General features: G+C 45.5%; 1 protein-coding gene across 6 annotated transcripts in view; it reads right to left on the bottom strand.

Moving 5' to 3' along the window:
• Nucleotides 1-21641, bottom strand: part of KSR2 (kinase suppressor of ras 2) — a 113582-nt gene that overhangs the window by 84177 nt on the left and 7764 nt on the right. For all 6 annotated transcript variants that reach the window (XM_039332583.1, XM_039332578.1, XM_039332580.1 and 3 more), the window contains 2 exons: nt 9801-9941; nt 7268-7418 (listed from right to left, as the gene is read on the bottom strand). In XM_039332583.1, the coding sequence (XP_039188517.1) occupies nt 7268-7418; nt 9801-9941 (292 nt within the window). The remainder of the gene's footprint in view (nt 1-7267; nt 7419-9800; nt 9942-21641) is intronic.

Raw genomic sequence — 21641 nt, 5'->3', positions numbered from 1 at the left:
CCAGAGTATATCTGCCATATTCCAAGAAGGATTTGTGTATTGTACATTTGTGCTATGTATGTATTATTGGGAGAGGGAATTTTGGCAAGGGTTCAAGGCCACACCGGCTCCTTTGGGCCGAGGAAGCAGATAAAAACTGAACCTGAATAAAGTTAGTGACTGGCTCAAGGTCACCTGTTGGCCTTTTGCCTAAAGCAGGACTAGAACTTATGATCTGCCCGTTTCTAGTCTGATCCCTTAACTACCATACCAAATAGGCTTTCCTGTTCAATTTTTTTTAAACCCCCTCGAACAAAATCTCATAGGGAAGTTTGGACTTAAGAGATAGCGACCAGGTCCAAGTCACCAAGTTGCACAGATTATGAGGATTAAACTGTGGGTAGCTTGCAAGCTCCACAACACACTTAACAATACCACTAGAACAGGGGTCCCCAACCCCTGGTCCGTGGACCGATACCGGTCCGTGGCATGCCAGCAACCGGTCTGCACAAACAAGCAAAGCCCCATCCGTGGGATGCAGGCAGCACACAAAACCACGCACTCTCCGGTCCGTGGAAAAACCTCTCCCTACGGAACCGGTCCCCAGTGCCCAAAAGGTTGGGGAAGACTGGGAGACTGGGAGTTCAAGTCCCTTCTGAGGCACCAAGCCAGCAAGTGACTCTGGACCCATTCTCATTCCTAGGAAAAAAAAAAAAGTAATAGTGAACCATTTCCATAAACGGTGTCAAGGAAAAGAAGGTCTAGGGGGTGACATGATAGCAGTGTTCCAATATCTCAGGGGCTGCCCCAAAGAAGAGGGAGTCAAGCTATTTTCCAAAGCACCTGAAGGCAGGACAAGAAAACAATGGATGGAAACTGATCAAGGAGAGAAGCAACCTAGAACTAAGGAGAAACTTCCTGACAGTGAGAACAATTAACCAGTGGAACAACCTGCCTCCAGAAGCAGTGAATGCTCCAACACTGGAAGTTTTTAAGGAGAGACTGGACAGCCATTTGTCTGAAATGGCATAGGGTCTCCTGCTTGAGCAGGGGGTTCAACTAGAAGACCTCCAAGGTTCCTTCTAATTCTGTAATTCTGTTAAAGCTGCAGGCCCTTGTCTGGACAGTTGCCGGAGTCAATACTTGTGTTTAAAGATTAAAATAATAATAATTAAAAAAATGAACGTAGGTAGTACACAAGGCATCTCATTCCGCATTCCCAGGCTGGATAGAGAATTGGCCTGGGGAGACCAACCCCATTACAAACAAGCTGCAATACACACACACACACACACACACACACACACACACACACACACCGATCAAGATAAACCTTTCTCCTGCCTGTATAGCCATTCCCATTCCCGGCGCTGATCTGGTACATCCTAATGAATAGGCATTAGCCATATTCATAAAAATGACAAATGGAATCCCATTTCTTCCCTCCCCCCCCCACACCCTCTTCATCTGGAGAATAGATTTCTGCCTTCTCTTCCCCCCCCCCAACACCCCTCCCCCATCCTCCACGCCACCCGGCATTTCAGGATATATAATTCTGACAATCACATTCATGCGCGAAAAGTGATTAATCGCCTGGCGCTCCTGTTGCAATATGCTTCCCTTGCGCTTAATATCCCTCGTTTAAGTGATGTTCGAGGGATGTGCAAAGAGATCCTGGAGCAACGAACCCCCCCCCCCACAAATTAACCCCCCTTCCCTTCTTCCCGCAGCCCAAAACGCGGGGCAGGGAGGAATAAAGGCCGTGTTTTTTTTCCCCATGTCAAAGTGATGGATTGAAGGGCGATATGAAAAGAAAGGAGAGGAAGCCGATTAATAATTTCTGCCGTTAACAATTTCTATCTCTGCCAGCCAAGGGTGGAGAACCCAACGCCCGTTGCCAAAATTGCAGGCACGGATGCTCGGGGAGGGAGGGAGGGCTGGACAAATCTCTATGGGAAAAGTGTGTGTGTGTGGGGGGGGAAACGTGGATATGTATGTATGCAGTTCTCCCCTGACAGACATCCTCTGATCCCCGCTCCCGACATCCATCACTAGGGCAGGCGTGGAAAGCTCATCTGCCAAGCAGCCATCCTGAGGAGCTGAGAGCGTGGCGACACGGGTAACCTTTTCTTCGTGACACGGAACCGTAAAGGCTACAAACACGGCGGCGTGAAGTCCATGCAGCCTCCTGTTCGTCACTTGTTAAGTACCCTGATATCCATCTTCTGTCTCACTTGCCCAGCTTCATGGGGAGATTTATTTAATTAGTCCAAGAGGAAGGGGCTGGGCAACTGTAAGCTTTCCTTTCCTTTCCTTTCCTTTTCCCTCTCCTCCTCTCCTCTCCCTTTCCTTCCTCTCAACATTCTCCCCTTCCCCTTCCTTCCTTCCTTCCTTCCTTCCTTCCTTCCTTCCTTCCTTCCTTCCTTCCTTCCTTTTTCTCTGTCACTTTCATTCCTCTCTTGCTCATTGTCCTTCCTTCCTTCTTTCCATGCTTCCTTCCATCCATCCATCCATCTATCCATCCATCCATCCTTCCTTCCTTCCTCTTTCTCTGTCTCTTTCGTCCCTCCCTCCCTCGCTCATTGTCCTTCCTTCCTTCCTTCCTTCCTTCCTTCCTTCCTTCCTTCCTTCCTTCCTTCCTTCCTTTCCACATTTTGGGTCCTAAACATAGACACAAAATTACTGAAGGTGCCATGCCTGTTTCTCCTTAGTTCTAGGTTGATTCTCTCCTGATTGAATTCCAACCATTGTTTCTTGTCCTGCCTTCAGGTACTTTGGAGAATAAGTTGACCCTCTCCCCCCCCCTCTTCTTTGTGGCAGCCCCTCAAATATTGGAACACTGCTATCATGTCACCCCGAGTCCTTCTTTTCATTAGACTACTAGAGAGACCCAATTCCTGCCACCGTTCTTCATATGTTTTAGCCTCCAGTCCCCTAATCATCTCTGTTGCTCTTTTCTGAATTCTTTCCAGAGTCTCAACATTTTTGTACAATATGCCCTAACACAGTGCTCTTCTCGGCTTCAGGTCTGATCATACCCAGACAGCAAGAAATTCTGGGGCCGTGGTTCCAAAACATCTGGAAGGAAATGGGATGCAGAAATATCAGATATTTAGCTTCTTTTTCTCTGCAGGACGGGAGGAAGCCTTCAGAACGGGCTATGCCCCCCCCTCCCTGCTCCCCGCCAGCACATTATTCCCGTGGAGATATGTCCTAGGAAATTGAATGGTCCTAATTAATGACTCATTAACTGATACTGACATTGCCCCTTATCCTAATTTATTAATATCAGTCTTGGCTCTTCCATCTCTTGCAGCTTAAAACAAGATGCAGAAGTGTTTTAAAGAGAAAGCAGCCGTATTTCAAGATTGCATTTGAAGACGTCGTTGGCCGCCATGTCTGGGGATGCTAAATCTCGGCCAAATCTCCTTATCTCTGGAACCATGGGGAGATGGGGAGGGGCTGGCTTCACGTTCAACAGCTAGTGCCTCAAGAATTAGAAACTTGCTGTTAAACACACACACACACACACACACATACATGCTGCAAAACACACGCACACACTAAGTCACACTTAGCCCCCTCGACCAAACTCCATACTTTTTCAGCAAGCTGACTGCTTTAATCATTGAAACAAGACAGTTCTGAGAGGAAGCGCACCTACACTGAGAGGCTGAAAATAAAATGGAGGCAGAAATGTCAAAGCAGGACCCCAGCTCAACAACAAGGCTTTCGGCTTTCCACGCTGGGAAGGTCCCGGGTTCGATTCCTGTGACCTCTCTTCCAAAGGGATCGGTGACCGTGTGAAAATAAACCTAATCCCCGGAGCGCAATATTGAGGGAAAAATAACGACCGCATCGGTGTTAATCAGAGTAGGCTGCTTCTTAGCCAGTTGGACAGGAATAGAGCCTAGGGGACGGAATCATAGGCTGGAAAGGGAACTCAGAGGTCTTCCAGTCCAACCCGTTGCTCAAGGCAGGAGACCCTATTTCGTCTTGGAGGAACGGCTGTCCCGTCTTCTCTTGAAAATCTGCAGGGATGGAGTACCCATTGCTCTGGGAGGCAAGCTATTCCATTGATTAATTGTTCTCCCTGTCTGAAAATTTCTCCTTACTTCTAGGTTAGATCTCTCTTTAACAAGGTTTCTTCCCCCCCCCCCATTACTCCTTGTCTTGCCCTCTTGTGCTTGGGGAAAGAGCCAGGCCCTTCTTCTCTGTGACAGACCCACAAATACTGGAAGACAGTGACCATGTCCCCCCCTAATCCTTCTTTTCGTTTAGGACAGACCCAATTCCCTCGTAAGAGCTTCTTATACGTCTTGTTCTTATACATGAATCAAGTATCAAGTACCACGATGTAAAAAAAGGCGCTGAGACTCTAGAAAGAGCGCAGAGAAGAGCAACAATGGTGATCAGGGGACTGGAGGCAAAAACATAAAAGGAAGGGCTGCTGGAATTGGGTATGTCCAGTTTAATGAAGAGAAGGACGAGGGGGGACAGGATAGCAGTCTTCCAGTATCTCAGGGGCTGCCCCAAAGAAGAGGGAGTCAAGCTCTTCTCCAAAGCGCCTGAAGGCAAGACAAGAAGGAAGGAACCTAATCAAGGAGAGAAGCAACCTAGAACTAAGGAGAAACTTCCTGACAGTGGGAACAATTAATCAGTGGAACAACCTGTCTCCAGAAGCGATGAATGCTCCAACACTGGAAGTTTTTAAGAAGAGACTGGACAGCCATTTGTCCGAAATGGTATAGGGTTTCCTGCCTGAGCAGGGGGTTGGACTAGAAGACCTCCAAGGTCCCTTCCAACATCAACATCATCAACATCATCATCATCATTATTATTATTAGTTGAGCGTCTTCCATTCCTGGTTGATCTTCATAATCATGAAGACTAGAACCTTAATTTAAAAAAAAAAAAAAAAAAAGCTAAAGTTTTGCTGGCCAGTTGTGTTCAAACCAGGTAGCCCAAAAGTCTCTCCTCTCTGAGCCCTAAGTAAAAATGGACAGCTGAACCACAGGCAAGCTGCTTTCCTTTCCTTTCCTTTTTCTTTTTATATGAGGGACAAATTTAATGTCATGCCTGAAAGAAGCCGGGAAGAAAAAGCAGCCAAGGGAAGAATCAAATGCGACTGGAAGTATAATTACGGGGAGAGAGTTCTTCCCTTTTTAACATAAAAAGGCTCCAGAGCCACCTTCCTTCCTGAACAGGAGCACAGCGTAAAGTTGAATCGGGTTTTCCCAGGACACAATTACAGCTGGCTGCTTCTGTTCTGCCAGCTTGGTAGCCGTGAAATCAATGCAGACAGACAGAATTTAATTTCTTCTTCTCCCCCTTCCTGGAAGCGCCACTTTCCCCGTTTCCCCCACCCACCCCGGTCCTCCCCTGACACAAAACAAAGGAAGGGCAAAACCTTTGGGTTCATTTGAGAGCACAGTGGAAGATTTTAATGGGCAGTGGCAGAGTGGCAAAAAAAAAAAAAATTTAAGGAATCTTGGTCACCACGATGTAAAAAAGATGCTGAGACTCTAGAAAGAGTGCAGAGAAGAGCAACAAAGATGATCAGGGGACTGGAGGCTAAAACAGATAAGGAACGGCTGCTGGAATTGGGTGTGTCTAGTTTAATGAAGAGAAGGACGAAGGGGGACATGATAGCAGTCTTCCAGTATCTCAGGGGCTGCCCCAAAGAAGAGGGAGTCAAGCTATTCTCCAAAGCGCCTGAAGGCAGGACAAGAAGCAACGGATGGAATGGCTGAAGGACCAAGTTATGGACAGATCATCATGAAGAATATCTACATCGGGGGTCTTCAAACTCGGCCCTTTTATGACTTGTGGACTTCAACTCCCAGAATTCCTCAGCCAGGCACACGTGCCTGGCTGAGGAATTCTGGGAGTTGAAGTCCACAAGTCATAAAAGAGCCAAGTTTGAAGACCCCTGATCTACATGGTCATTAAAAAACAACAGTAACTTGGTGGAACATTCAACTTACAGATCCTGGTGGACAGGCATCCATGTCAATTGGATTGAAAGTCTACCCTACAAGCCAGAATCTGTTCTTGTCAATGAAATATATCTAAATGTATCTAAATATATTGATATAAACACATACACACACACACACACACACACACATATAGATAGATATTGATATTTTAAATACATTGATACATATACATACATACATATATGTATACACACACACACACAAACATATATATTGATATATTAAATTTGTCTTAAATAAGTTGCAGGTCATCTCTGAAATTCAGTTATGCTATGGTGCCCTCTATTGTTCAAAAGATGCCAAAGCAGCAGGGTCTAATGGCTATAAAGTGGTTTGGTTTGCCATAAATCAGAGCCTTTCCAAATGAACATTTTTTATTAAAAGGTGGATGCTCTACTAGGTCACTTCATCAGAGGCATGCAGCCTACAATGTGCCTTTTTTGGTTGTGAATTACTGCTTTGGACTGAGTCCAAAAAGAAATTTCTGGGTCAAGTCTAGCCTAAGGAAGAGAAGGACCAGGGGGGACATGATAGCAGTCTTCCAATATCTCAGGGGCTGCCCCAAAGAAGAGGGAGTCAAGCTGCTCGCCAAAGCGCCTGAAGGCAGTTCCAGAAGGAACGGAGGGAAACTAATCAAGGAGAGAAGCAACCTAGAACTAAGGAGAAACTTCCTGACAATTAGAACAATTAACCAGTGGAACAACCTGCCTCCAGAAGCGGTGAATGCTCCAACACTGGAAGTTTTTAAGAAGAGACTGGACAGCCATTTGTCCAAAATGGTATAGGGTTTCCTGCCTGAGCAGGGGGTTGGACTAGATGACCTCCAAGGTCCCTTCCAAGTTTATTATTATTATGGATCATCGCACAGTCAGCCAGATGTTCAGACTGGATTTGGCATTTTTGTCTACCTATCGAGTCCTTTCCAAGGACCTGGGATAGGCAGATGTGGATGTTTGATGGTATTACAGATATCGTCGCAGGATGGAAGCAGTTCCTAGTAAGGCCGCCTTTTGCAATTGACTAATGGCAAATTTGTCAATGCCAATGATGGTGTCCAAGTGATGCTCCAGTTGTTTTGGGATTGCACCCAAGGCGCCTATGACTGTTGGTACTACCCTTGCTTGCCTTTGCCACAGTCTTTCTATTTCTATTTGTAGGTCTTTGTATTATTATTATTAATAATAATAATAATAATAATAACAATGCCCGACAGGGTGCTGGAGCTGCACAGCAGAGTCAGACACCAGGGTTTTGCCCAAAGGGAAGGCCATTAGGTTCTCCCGCACCTGACTTGTACACGTTCCGGAGGCAGGAGAGCGAGGCGTTGAGTCGGGCGCATTCTTCCCAGTTAGCCCCAAATTTCTCCACCGTCTTGCAGACCTGCTCGTCTGTCATCTCCAAAAGGTCTTCCAGACTCAGTTGCCCAGAGGCGATTTCCTAAAGGAGGAGAGAGAAAGAGCAATAAGGAGATTTAATCAGTTAGAGAGATTAGCAACAGGTGGGGGGGGGCTCGTCTGCTAAAACTCGCCCCTGTGAGGAACACTAATGGGTGAAAAGAGTCCTGCAAAACAAGGTTGCAACATGGAATACTGCTATTAGTCTTTGACTTACTAACAGTTCACTTAGTGATCGTTCCAAGTTACAACGGCACTGAAAAAAGGACCATTTTTCACACTTAGGACACTTGCAACAGGGATTTACAGTTGGATGTTTGACAACTGACTCACGTTTGTGATGGTTGCAGTGTGTAAACATGGTTTATGTGTCTCTCGATGGCTGATCAACATGATTAATGTCTGCATAGCTAGAAAGTTAGCCAGAAAATCTGCAAAAAAAATTACTAAGCTCGGAGAGAACCAAGGACTCCGAAGTTCAACCCTGAACTAGAAATATTCTCTTTGGTTGGCTTTTCAGGACGGGAAATCTGGGTAGCCAGGAGTTTCCAAAGAGATGGGAAAAAAAGAATCCCCCCAAAATAGGAATACCAACAGATGTACTTCCCATCATCTCTAAAGCCAGCTCTCAAAGGACCACCGAGCGAAATTCAGTATAAATTCAGTTACCCTGAAAATCACATAGGAAAACAGAAGATTCTTTCGTAACACAAGAAAACTGGAGAAATTGCGAAAGGCAGAGTTTGGTGCAACAATGGGTAGACTTCAGATAGAGAGAAAATGTAATTTTACTAATAAACGCACAATTTTACTCAGTAGATTGCTCTTCCTTGCATCACTTGCACAAGTAACTCTTATTATGATGAACCTCATAATACAAACCCCTCATTTGGAGCTGTAAAAATTAGTCTCTCTCTCTCTCTCTCTCTCTCTCTCTCTCTCTCTCTCTCTCTCTCTCTCTCTCTCCCTCCCTCTTTCTCCCTCCCTCCCTCAGTCCGTCTGTCTGTCTGTCTCCTCCCTGCAACGTTCAGTAAGATGGAACACTGCTGCCCTCTTGTGTTTCTATTGCAATCATGCACTTGAAAAAATACACCATTTAAGAATTGTCTCTCCTTCCTCTACACAGGAAAAGAAACGAACCTAGAAATTTACATCTTTATCCAGAGTTGCATACAGCCCATAAAACATCTGAAAAGTTGTGGAGGACTGAAATCGTTAATGTGACATAAGGGAAATCATGCTCAGTATATGGGGAATATCCATGAAATGTACTGAATTGTTTTACATTGGTATTCGGTTTAAATAAAAGCATTTTTCATTCTTGTCTCAATGAGATTGTCCACGTTGTTCTTCTCTCTGCCCTTCTGTATTATAGCTTCTGGGAAGCCATCAATCAACATCAGGTCCTTTTTAATCTGTGTTTCTATATCATATTTGTATGTTGCCACAATCAAACATTTACAGAGGTTTTACAAGAATCACAGCAATAGTGGTTGCATTATAATAAAAATTGGGTAAACAGTTCAAAGGGTTATTCTTATTATTACATTATTTATTTACATTTCATTCTCCAAAGCCCCTGAAGGCAGGACAAGAAGCAACGGATGGAAACTGATCAAGGAGAGAAGCAACCTAGAACTAAGGAGAAACTTCCTGACAGTGAGAACAATTAATCAGCGGAACAACCTGCCTCCAGAAGCGGTGAATGCTCCAACACTGGAAGCTTTTAAGAAGAAACTGGACAGCCATTTGTCTGAAATGGGATAGGGTTTCCTGCCTGAGCAGGAGGTTGGACTAGATGACCTCCAAGCTCCCTTCCAACTTTATGATGATGATAATGATGATGATGTTTCTAAACCTGTAATTCCTGTGCATAGGCCTGAGTAGCAATAAATCAGTTTAACTGGACCTGCTTGTGTGGAAGGAAGCCCTATACCATTTCAGAAGTTTCTTAAAAACTTCCAGTGTTGGAGCATTCACCGCTTCTGGAGGCAGGTTGTTCTCCTGGTTAATTGTTCTCACTGTCAGGAAGTTTCTCCTTAGTTCCTGGTTGCTTCTCTCCTTGATTAGTTTCCCTCCATTGCTTCTTGTCCTGCTCTCAGGCGCTTTGGAGAATAGCTTGACTCCCTCTTCTTTGGTGCAGCCCTTGAGATACTGGAAGACTGCTATCATGTCCCCCCTCGTCCTTCTCTTCGTTAAACTAGACAGACCCAATTCCTGCAACCGTTCCTTATATGTTTTCTTGCAGATGTTTCATTACCCAGATTAGGTAACATCACCAGAGCTGCTCAGCTACCTAGTTGGAGAAAGAAACATCTGCAAGAAAACAACCAAGCTCAGAGAGCACCAAAGACCTCTCAAAACAAATAGTCAACTGTCGAGGGAAACAGGAAGCAGTAACTGCTGCCATCCAGGCCTCGCTCACCTCCATGACCTCCTTGCGGATGTTGACGATGCGGAACCAGTGCCAGAGCTGTGGGAAGCCCTCCAGCTTGGCATTTCGCTCCTGCAGAGACACCTTCCTTTTGCAGGAGAGCTGGCGGCTGAAGTATTTCACCAGCTTACTCTGAAAAAGAGGAGAGGAAGGGTTAGGGGAGAAGCCGGGATGAACAAAGGCGATGATTCCCTGCCACCCCAAGCACATGTTTCCTACGTTTCGCTCCCTACTGTCCCATTATGTGGGTAGCCAATGTTGAGTGAGTGAGTGAGTGTGTGTATATGTATATAAAAGTAAAGATAAAGGTTTCCTTGGCCAATCATGTCTGACTCTAGGGGGCGGTGCTCATCTCTGTTTGTTAGCCAAGAGAGCCACGTTGTCGGAAGATGCTTCTGTGGCCATGTGGCCGGCACAACTGTCTGCCAGAGGTGCACGGAGTGCCGTTACCTTCCCACCGAAGGGGTACCTATTGATCTATTTGCATTTGCATGCTTTCAAATTGCTAGACGGACAGGAGCTGGAGCTAGTGACAGGAGCTCACGCATCACGCGGTGCTCGGGGTCTCGAACCCAGGAGATGACCAGGCTGAGCCCAAGGGAGGGGTCAAAGGCCAGATTGGGAGACCAGAGACATGAATGCCATGCTTGGTTTATAAGGTTGGAGTCCCAAAATCTTGCAAGTCTGAACGTGCTCCCCGCCCACTGACCCACCCCCACCAATGAGAACTGGCAAGGGTCATGTCTGAGACACTGACTCTAATCATGGTTCTGCCCCAGATTCAGATTTCAACCATTGCCTTGGTTGCATCTGTTCCTCCTGTACCTCAAGGTTATTCCTGCTGTTCATTAGAGGATGAGAACGTGGGGGTTTTCTGCTCCTAGTTCAACAGCATTCTGCGTCTTGACGTGAGAGAAGGCCCTAAGTCCTCCAGACACTTCTGTGGCTGTGGGGGGACTAGGACCTGGTTCTAGCACCTTCAGCCCTACTACACATTGATGCTAAGGTTGATGGAGATGATCCAGAATGCTCCCATGCCAAAGGGAGGACCAGAACCTGGGACCCCCCCAGTCCTAGTCCAGCACGTTCTCCAATGGATCCCTTAGAATTTGCCTTCAGAGAAAGGGACTGATCCAAAGTCCCACAGCCAGCTTCTTGGCTGAGGGAGGACTTCAACCAAAGTCTTCTCACTTGAGCTCTGCCAATGTATTTCTTTACTGATTAGCTTTCTACCCCACCGTTATCACTTTGTACATTACTCAAAGCAGCAAACATACCCGATGCTCCTTCTTCTTCCTGTTTTTACCAACAGCAACAACCCTGTGAGTTGGGCAGGGCTGAGGCAGAGGGACTGCACTAAGTCACCCAGCCACCATTCAAAGCTAAAGTGGGACTAGAACTCAGTCACTTGGTTTCTAGGCTAGCACCTTCGCCACTACACCAAACTGGCTATCCAATTCATTTCGTGCCTCTTTGCTGAGAGGTGAAGGTGCTGGACACACGCGTGAGCACAACCCAGTTGCACACGATCAGTATTATTTTAAAGAAATGTGCCAACTCCGGAAACATAATGAGAAATAAAATTTTATGCTTGAGGCTGGCAGTTAGATTGGTTTCGTGCTAGCTTCCCAATTATTTCTTTTAAATTAAAGGAGTCTTTAGAAAATAATAAAATTAGGTAGGGCATGGAGGGTAACAGACTCCAAATTACGTATCGGCGGGTACGTGGTGCCTACAAAGGTCACAGTGAGAACTGAGGCCTTGTAACTTTATCAGCTTTCTCAATTCTATTTCCATTTATATTTAATGAGAGCTTTTTTTTCTTCACGCACCTGACAGTCCTCCTCCATCAGATACCTAAGCCCTATTCACACAATCTGCTTATCACACTTCACCAGCAAAGTAGAGAGGGGATTTATAAATATAATTTAAAAAAAAAAAGCCTTGTTGACAAATTTTCAGTAGATCTATCTCCTTTTTCAAAGTAAACAGCCTTTGCAAAGCAGTTTGCAAAAATGAGAGTGGTTATTTGATTAAGGGAATGGATTACGAACAAAACTGTTTTAAGTCCTGATATAAAATTATAACAAACGAACAAACATTTCATTGAGTGGAGTTTGACGGGAAAACAAAAGGCCAACGGACACTTCTAGGGCCTTGCCCTCTTTTGTCAGGGAAAGCCAATAATGAATTAGGAAGGTTAAGATGTCATTCCCTCCTCAATTTGACCAAGTTAGAATTCTTGGCTTTTCATCTGCTAACAAACCACGAATCGTAATCAAAGAATAAAACCCAAACTTTCACATTCCAATTAACCTGTTTCTTAGTTGGAGACCAAATTTTCTGCCCATCACCTTAATTTGGTTCTCAGTCCTTCCTCCATGGGTTTAAACCACCCAATTTCTTTATAGCAGAGGTCCCCAAACCTTTGGACACCAGGGACTGGATCCGTAGAGGAAGGTTTTTCTGCAGACCGGAGGGTGCGTGGTTTTGTGTGCTGCCTGCATCCCACGGATGGGGCTTTGCTTGTTTGTGCGGACTGGTTGCTGGCCTGCCGCAGCCCGGTACCGGTGTCCTATAAAGCAGGGGATTGGGGACCCCTGCTTTATAGGACAGTGGTCAGCTTTGGAAGAGTGATGTTTTTTAAAAACAACAAAAACAACAACACCGGAGTATGTACTAAAATATCTCTGTTAAAAAGTTCTTGGGTTGTTGTTTTTTTTATTATTGTGCCTGGACATTAGTCTCAAAGACCTACATCCCTTCTCCTATTCATTCTCCTCCATTCACAAACGAGGTCTAATGGCTTTAGCTTGTCCAGGCACAAAACACAAAACTTCTATTGGATCCACTTCTTGGCCAGACTGCAAGGCCTTCGACCATCACTGAAGCAGGCATTCTAGACAGAAATGTTCATACACTCACGGGTGCCTTCCTCCCCATGGACTAGACCCTTGCCGCAGCAAAATATTCTGCCCCTGAAATATTCTGGCTTTGGCACAGCCTCGGCAAAAATGTTTTAGAAGTCAGGAGAGGCCTTTCCGATCTTACGGGAAAACTGCCTGGTTGAAGCCTATCCCAACCTGTTTCACAATCAGAACCTTCCACTTTCCCGGGAAGGGTTATGCCAGACTGTCAGAATGAGGAGGGGGATCAGAGTAAACTCTGCAGAAGTGTTTACAGAGCTAGCGATGGAAATATTGCAAATCAAAGCTGTTATTTCAACTGAAGTCTGGGCAGATCAAAACTTCCCCCGTGCATTTTAACTGAGGAACGGCTCGCTGGAAAACATTATTTCACAAAGGAAGGCAAATACACAGTACAGATCCCAGGATAATGTTGCAGGATCCAATTTAGATCAGTCACCAGGATCAGAAGTTTAGCCTTGCGAGCTTGTGCATTCGTGTTGGAGCCCATCCTCTACCCAAATGTATGTTTTGGGCTATTCTATGTGTAGTATTTATGTGAGGCCTGGTTTTTATTTGCTGATTGGGACGTTGATGGCCGGCTATTAAGTCATTACTCCGTTCCTGAGAACCTGATAAGCTGGTGGTTAAATCAGCACTCCTGTTGATTGACAAGGGGCCCCGTTTCCCAGGCTTCAATCATTTTCCCTGGCTGTTTTTGTACCTGCTCGGCCAACAATCTTAGTAGCAAAATGCCATGCTACTGTCAGAGAGAAGTTCCCTGAAGATGGGGTCCAGCACAAGTCCAAAAACTCAGAAGACAAAACCTCTGGTCCCAGTGACCGACCTAGATTGCATCCTAAAGCATGATTTGTTTGGAGGAGAAATAAATATGCAACAGAATAATTAACGTCTCGGGAGAAACTGAGGGCATAAGATAATCAGCTCCCGAGTCTAAAATTACCTAATTGCACCACGGCATGACTACAGTGTGTTGAGCATGTGATGCTGAAGCACCATCACTGTGATGAGAGGAGAAGGGGGGAAAGGATAAATATAGGCGAGGACTGAGAATTGTACAACTCCGCGAGATTGGAGGAAATTGGAGGAAGTTTTGTTTGTCCTACCGTAGCCAAACCAAAATCTCTGGGTAACCCATCAGCGAGGCAGAAAAGAATGCTTTTATTCTCCTAATATCTTGCACTCAGCCCCATTCAATCTCTGATCCTGGATGGTTTTTTTTTTTCCCACAACTGACAAGCATTTTAATATAGAGCTTTTAAGCCACTGTTCAAGCGAAATTATTCTCCCAGGATAGCTTACAACAACCGGTAAAACTATCTAATAGAGAAGAAAACAACATAAAATAAAACAAACCAGTAATGGAAACAACTTGAAAGTCGCAAAATACATAAATAAAACCAAAGGGGCTTTCAGAGATGAGGAAAAATGGTAATTTCAAAATAGCAGCAGGTTAAAGAAACATTTAAGGAAAACGTAATGCTAGATTAACAACCACGTAAACGGAGCCTCTGAAAACAGCTGAGGGCCAACAGCGCAGTTTGATCTGTGCTTTTGGTTTGATTTTTGAGATATAAGCTGGATCAGGACATCTGTATTTATAGAGGGATTGTGAAGACCCGGATTGTGGTCCATGTCCCACCTTCCTTACAAAGAGGCAGAATTGTCAACCCAGCTAGTGCTCAGCTTACAACAGTTCATTTAGTGACCGAAGCTTACAATGGCATTGAAAAAAGCGACTTATGACTCTTTCTCACACTTACGACCATTGCAACGTCTCCATAGTCACGTGATCCAAATTCAGACGCTTAGCAACTGATTCATATTTATGACGGTCGCAGTGTTCCAGGGTCACGTGATCCCCTTTGGCGACTTTCTGACAAGCAAAGTCAATGGGGGGGGAGCCCGATTCCCTTAACAACTGTGGCAAGAAAAGTCACACCAAAGGGGGCAAAATTCTCTTAACGACTGCCTCGCTTAGCAACATAAATGTTGGGCTCAACTGTGGTCATATACTGAGGACTAAGTAGGCCTCTCTCTAGCTTCCCCCCCCCCCAATGTTTAACGCAGTGGTTCTCAACCTTTTTAATGCCGCGACCCCCAACCGGTCGTAAGTCGAGGACTACTCAACTGGTGCAGCCCCATTTGCAGAATGGGACTTTTGGTGGGCTCAGCAGGGCAGAGACAGCCTGGACAATTCCTATTGGCTTTTGAAAGCCAATAGAATTAGACTCTATTCAAGAGAGTCTATTCTATTGGCTTTCAAAAGCCAATAGAATAAAAGGGAGTAGCACAGCTAAGGAAAAGGGGGAAAAAATGGCGGACTGCGTTGTTTGGCGACCCCCGTGAAATGGTCGTTCGACCCCAAATGGGGTCCCGACCCACAGGTTGAGAACCACTGGTTTAGTGTGTGGCGTGAATCCGGCCTGGTTCCACATGCTCTGTGACATAACTCCACCCCACAAAATAGGCCAGCAAAGCCACCTCTGGGCTTCTCCAAAATAGTTCTTGTCTACTGTTGGGTTGACAACCACACGTGAGCCCCCCCCCCCAAGCCTAAGGGATAGTCTTCCCAGGCCTAGATTGCCTTGAACTCCCACAGATGAGCGAGCACACCTGATCCCTTCAACTTGGAGACAAGGTGCTGTCACCTGGGGAGGCAGGAGAGGGCTAACCCCAGGTGCTGTGGCTGCTGAGTAAATCCCCGAAGCAAGCCCAGCTAGCGTGGTGAGAAGCCTGCCTGTCGCCAGGGAGAAGGACGACAGCTGCACCTCTTCCCCAGTGCCTAGTGCCAGGTAATTGATGGAGCCACACTGACGTCAGCCCGGCTGGAAACGGCTCCCCTGCTTGGCCCAGCCAGGCGATTAAGATCTCACCAAAACAAAGACTGAACGAGAGAAGGAGGGAGGGAGGGAGGGAGGGAGGGAGGGAGGGAGGGAGGGAGGGAGGACGGGGAATGGAAAAAGTAAAAACAAAAGCGAGAGAGATGCTGTTGATGGAACACCTGAGACGGACAGGTCATACGCTCTCCAGCACACAACTGTGATGTAAAAGGAAGAAGAAGAAAAAACATTTGGCAGGATGGAAAACCAAACTACCTTGGAGAGCTCCCATGACTGAACAGAGTTCTGCTTGAGAATAGAATAGAATAGAACAGAATAGAATAGAACAGAGCTGGAAGGGACCTTGGAGGTCTTCTAGTCCAGCCCCCTGCTCAAGCAGGAGAACCTATACCGTCTCAGACAGGTGAATATCCAATATCCAATCTCCTCTTAAAAATCTCCAGTGATGGAGCGCCCACAATTTCTGGAGGCAAGCTGTTCCACTGGTTGATTGTCCTCACTGACAGGAAGTTTCTCCTTGATTCCAGGTTGCTTCTCTCCTTGATCAGTTTCCAACCATTGTTTCTCCTACTTCCCTCTGGTGCTTTGGTGAACAACCTGATCCCCTCTTCTTTGTGGCAGCCCCTCAAATACTGGAAGACTGCTATCATGTCTCCCCTATTTCTTCTTTTTTTTAGACTAGCCAAACCCAAGTCCCGTAACTGGGAAGGGAAGGGAACAAAGAATGAGGAAGGAAGGAGAACAAAAAGGAAGAAAGGGAGGGAGGGAGGGAGGGAAGGAAGGAATCTCACAATACAATCATTTTTTTCCAAGATCAATCAATCAATCAATCAGAATAAAGCTGGAAGGGACCTACTCCAGCCCCCTGCTCAAGCAAGAGACACAATATATACCATTCCAGATAAGCGGCTGTCCAGTCTCTTCTTAAAAACCTCCAGCGATGGATGAATCCTGTGAATGACTTTGGTTCCACGAGTCTTGAGCCATTTTAAATCCCCTCCTCCCTCCCCCCCAAAGTTCTTTCAAGCAAAAGTTTCTTAATGGTGCCTCCTCCTTCAAAAGCTCAGGGACCCAGCAGTTCTAGGCAAATTCAACGTTACCTATTAATAAGTTTTAAATTTATGGAGCAAGAGTTCCCATCCAGGATCTCTTAATAGGTAAGGCATTTCTAATTAGCCTTAGTTACCCCGTGAGATTAAGAAGGTAAGAAATACCTCGCTTACACACACAACGTGTGCAATGCGATAGTGTGGTCCCGGGGAACTTAGGATAGAGGAAGAGCGAGCCATTTAGGGCCCAAGAAATTGGCATATAAAGATTGGACTCGATTTATCTTTGAAATAAGGTGTGAGTTGGTACTTTCTCTTAGGCGTGGGGAAAGTAAGAAAATGAGGGGGGTGACAATTCCTCTTTCTGGGATCATCAGAGATGATCAGAAAGGTTGAAGTTCACCCCATTCTTGTCCTGGGTTCCAGCAAGATCAGCACTGTACGCATGCGGAAAGCATAGCTGTGGTTGTCTTGGCATCAAAAGCACACACAAAAAAAAACCCTGCTAGAGGTGTGGCAACAATGCGCAAACACAGAGTGAGCAGCAGGAGAAACTACAGATAGTCCCCAACTTACAACCATTCATTTAGTGACTATTGCAAGTGAAAGAAGTGATGTAGGACCGTTTCTCCACACTCGTGGTCCGTGTAACCTCCCCATGGTCACATGATCAAACTTTGGGCAGTACTGACATATTCACGACGGTCGTGGTGTCCCCGGGATCACATGATCCTGTTTTGTGACCTTCCAACCAGTGAAGTCAATGGGGAAGCGATTGACTTAACGGCTGTAGCAAGACAGATCATCCAATGGGGCCAAACTCAGCTGTTGTTTTGCTTGTCCAAGCACAAAACACAAAACTTCTATTGGATCCACTTCTGGGCCAAGACTGCAAGGCCTTTAACCATCACTGAAGCAGGCATTCTAGATAGAAATGTTCATACACTCGTGTGTGCCTTCCTCCCCATGGACTAGACCCCTGCAGCAGTAAAATATTTTGCTCCTGAAATGTTCTGACTTTGGAGCAGCCTAAGCTAAATCCAACCTTGATTTACTCAGCTCAGCTCCGTCTACATTGCTTGCCGAAGGTTTCTATGGGTCTTTGCCAGCCACGTCTCCAAAGGCCAGGCCCTGAGACTGTCAACAGGTTAGAAATAAGGTGTTCCTTGTATGTATTAATAGTAGTAAGGATTGCATTTGTTTTAATGTGGAGAAAATGGAAACATCAGGGGGAGAAGAGGAGGGTCAAAGAAAACACTGGGGTGTGTAGCACGGAATAGATTCATACTGAAGCTAAGATGCAACGTTGATTAACACACGCACCCGGACACCCCGCTTGTTTACGAAGCATTGACGATTTGTAATAATAGAAAATCAATAAAATACTTTTTAAAAAGAGGAAATAAGGCATTCCTCTACTAAACGTCACGCCACTTCCCAACTGCAAATGAAGAAGCAGATTTCTTCACATTTGGAGGACAGATTTAGAAGGTAATAAATAAGCTGGCCTGCCACTCAGTTTAAAAATGGCAGGAATGATGCTCTGGGAGCATTTTATGTCAGGAGAATGGGATGAAAACGATGCAGAGGGTCTGTTTCCAGCCCCCACACACACACCAGACTAAACCATCCTTTCGCCATTGCAAAATCTCAGAGAGACTTTGGCCTGTAAATCTGGCCTGTAAATTTAGGGTAAGGTGAACAGTCGCTTCCCTAAGTTGGTAAGATTATTTTTTTCTTGACCACCTCTGCCCAGAAGTGCTGGGGACTTATCTCAGGGAGGGAGAGGGGAGAAAAACCCAACCACCATCACAGGAGCTTGGCCTTCTATGATTCATTCTCTTCCGGAGGTCGGACGAGGGGTCAAAGGCAAGACCAAAAGGGTTTGGGTGGACCTCTGTCACCTCCAGCATTTGTAAGCAGAAGCTGGTCTAAGGGAGCTTTCCATGGTACTGGAATTCTCACATGTTTCAGCTACACTTTTTACTGTCTTGGTAGAACTTGCCCGAGGCAAGTTGGAAATCAACAAATGGGTTTTATTTTACTTTTGGAAGCACCATTTTCTGTTGGCAAAGTTGGAGAAATCCATAAACTTCACATATTTTATCCCGAGGCTCTGGAATCTTTAGCCAGAGAGGTCTCCAACATCATGAAACTGCAACATTTCATTATTAGATTTCCATTTAGACAGTAATCACCGCTAATATAATTTTAATTCAGCTTAAGTGTACATCAAGTGACATGATTATTTTTTCCTGGCCTGCCTGATGCTTCCTAAAGCAGAGACCGAGGCACAGCTCTCAAAAGTCATGTGTGAAAACACAGAGGGCACAGAGTGTAATAATGAATGTTCAAGAATGTAAGATTGTATTACATTATCTATTGAAAAGAAATCACGGAGAGAATTACAGTCCAACACAGGACTTTTGACACACCTTGACAAAACAGAGAAGGCCAATGTTGTGTATTCTGACTGTCGGAATCTTTCAAAAAAAAAAAAAAGCAAATTACCTTTCATTATCCAAAATCTGATCCTTATGGCAGGAGATGTCAGGGATCAAACCAGATTCCTCCTGTTCATAAAACAGGTGCCTTGGCTAAATTGGGAGTCCCTTAATTGTGATCAAATGCAGTTGATATCTACCCAAAGACACTTTTTAACTGCCTTCCTTTTTTTCCAAAGATTGTTTTTAAAAAGTGGTGTAGGGATGTTCTGCAATTACTATTCAGGTTCCGCCAAACCAATCGTAACAGTCTAAAACCAGTGTTTCTCAATCTTGCCAACTTTAAGCTGTGTGGGCTTCAATTCCCAGAATTCCCCAGCAAGCAACCATGCTGGCTGTGGAATTCTGGGAGTTGAAGTCCACATATCTTAAACTTGCTAAGATTGAGGACCACTGACTGAGGCCCTTCCAAAATCACACTATCTGAAAAATTAGAAGCTTCCTGAATTTATATTTCAGTGGAATTGTTTTTACACAATCCAAAACCTCTTTGCTGCCTTCTCTTCTTCCTTTAGGTAAGTTTTTTTTTAATCCACAGTGCATTGGAAGGAAGCCCACCACTGAATTGAAACATAATGCAAACCAGTCGAGTTTACTGACAATATTTCTTTCCCTTGATGTCTATTAAATCACACTTTTTTATTATTGTTTTCCCACCGTATAAAATTAAAAGGGGAACAAGTTGTCCAAAGCAACGGTCACTAAATGAACTGTTGGTAAGTTGAGGACTAGCTGCATTTTACCCTTCGTTTCTCACAACAGCCAAACTATTCCACTGCTTCTGCATCTGATCCTTTAAAAATAAACTACTCTGAAAACTAAACTGCTTGCTAAAAGTTACTCAGCGTCGTAGCCATCTTGGTAGGCATCCAGCAAACAGGAGTTACCGTGAACTTGGGACACAACAGACTAACACACCCCTTTGCCACAATAAACTTGAGGACAACAAAGAGTTCAGCTGGTGCAAGAAAAAAAAAATCCACTAGCAGGTGAAATACCAGGTAGTCCTTGACTTACGATCCTCCGTTTAGTGATCATTCAAACTTCCAACGGCGCTGAAAAAGAGTGACTGATGGCCATTTTTCACACTTAAAAACCTCTGCAGAATCCCCAGGGTCACGTGATCAAAATCCAGATGCTTGGCAACTGGCATGTATGTGTGGCGGATGTAGTGTCCTGGGGTCACGCGATTGCCTTTTGCGACCTTTTGACAGGCAAAGCCAAGGGGGGGAAGACAAATTCATTTATCAACCCTGTTGTTAACAACTTTAGTCGTTCCCTTGGCAAGAAAAGTCATAAAATGGGGCAAGACTCATTTAACAACTGTCTTACTTAGCGATGGAAATTTGGGGCTCGATTGCCGTCCTAAGTCAAGGATCGCCTGCGCATAGAGATGTGTGCCTCTTTTACAATGTTGCCGCTGTGCTCTCCCTGCACAGGCCTGTGTGTCCCTGCAGCTTATTTAATTTATTTGTTCAACCAATGTACACGGCCTCCCGACTCAGGCACAGGTGATTCCGGATGGCTTGCAACATTGACAATTCACAACACAAACACCATAAAACCCACCCACCCTCATGGCAGCAGCAGCAACACAATCAGACAATCACTTGATCTGCTCCCTCTCCATTCAGGGTCCCCAGGCCCCTTGACAACCCCTCCCCAATTTTCAGAGCCTTTCAGAACAACAACGGAGGGTGGGTGGGAGCAACCATACCTCCGGAGGAATGAAATTCCATAGAGAAGGGGCCACCTCTGAGAAGGCCCAAGTTTCATAAAGAAAGGGGAAATTGCTAGGGGAAAGTTTCACCGAGCAGGCACGACGGCAAAGGGGAAAAGCCTGTGGGTCACAACATTTTTTTTTTATTTTTCCTCAAATTTTAGGTCACCAAGACTCCCTTTTGAAATTTGGGTGGCCACAGGAATTGAGTAAATAAAGAAGAGGTTGTTTGCTGAAGCAGTAATAAAACACGTACATTTAAACAAATTGGGGGGGGGATAAATAACCACAGCTTCTGCTGCTTTGCCGGTTTCCTCAGCTGCCAGGCGACTGCACCCACCTCCAGAACCTGGGGGAAAGGTGAAGTGACCCCCTCCTCAAAATACAGGCACTACGAACAGGGAGGAGGGGAAAGACGACACACCGATACACCCGATACACCCACCGGAGCCAGCTTAGAAAAGAGGCAGGAGAAAAGGCCGGAGGAGAGAGATTCGGTTGTGTGGTGCTCAGGAGTTACACAACCCTTTGCAAATCCTCGGAAGGACGACGAGGAGGGGGTCTGCAGAGAGCCAACCCACCTGGCCTGAAGGGAAGTTAATTGTGATGCCTTTAGATGCAACAGACAGCTCAGTGGGGACCCCAGCCTGGAAATGGAGGCCTCTAAGCAGTGTTTCTCCAGAAACGGGGTGCTACTGTCTGGACTTTCCCCGCTGAACAGTTTTGCCTTGAGCAGGCTACCAGGGCGTGCAAACGCTGACTTGATCTCACCTGTCAGCCTCAGCTTTG

This window comes from Crotalus tigris, unplaced genomic scaffold (genome assembly GCF_016545835.1).
Source record: "Crotalus tigris isolate CLP2741 ecotype Arizona unplaced genomic scaffold, ASM1654583v1 scf7180000024461.5605484, whole genome shotgun sequence".
NCBI classification, from domain to species: Eukaryota; Metazoa; Chordata; class Lepidosauria; order Squamata; family Viperidae; genus Crotalus; species Crotalus tigris.
This window is presented reverse-complemented; position numbering and strand designations above follow the sequence as displayed.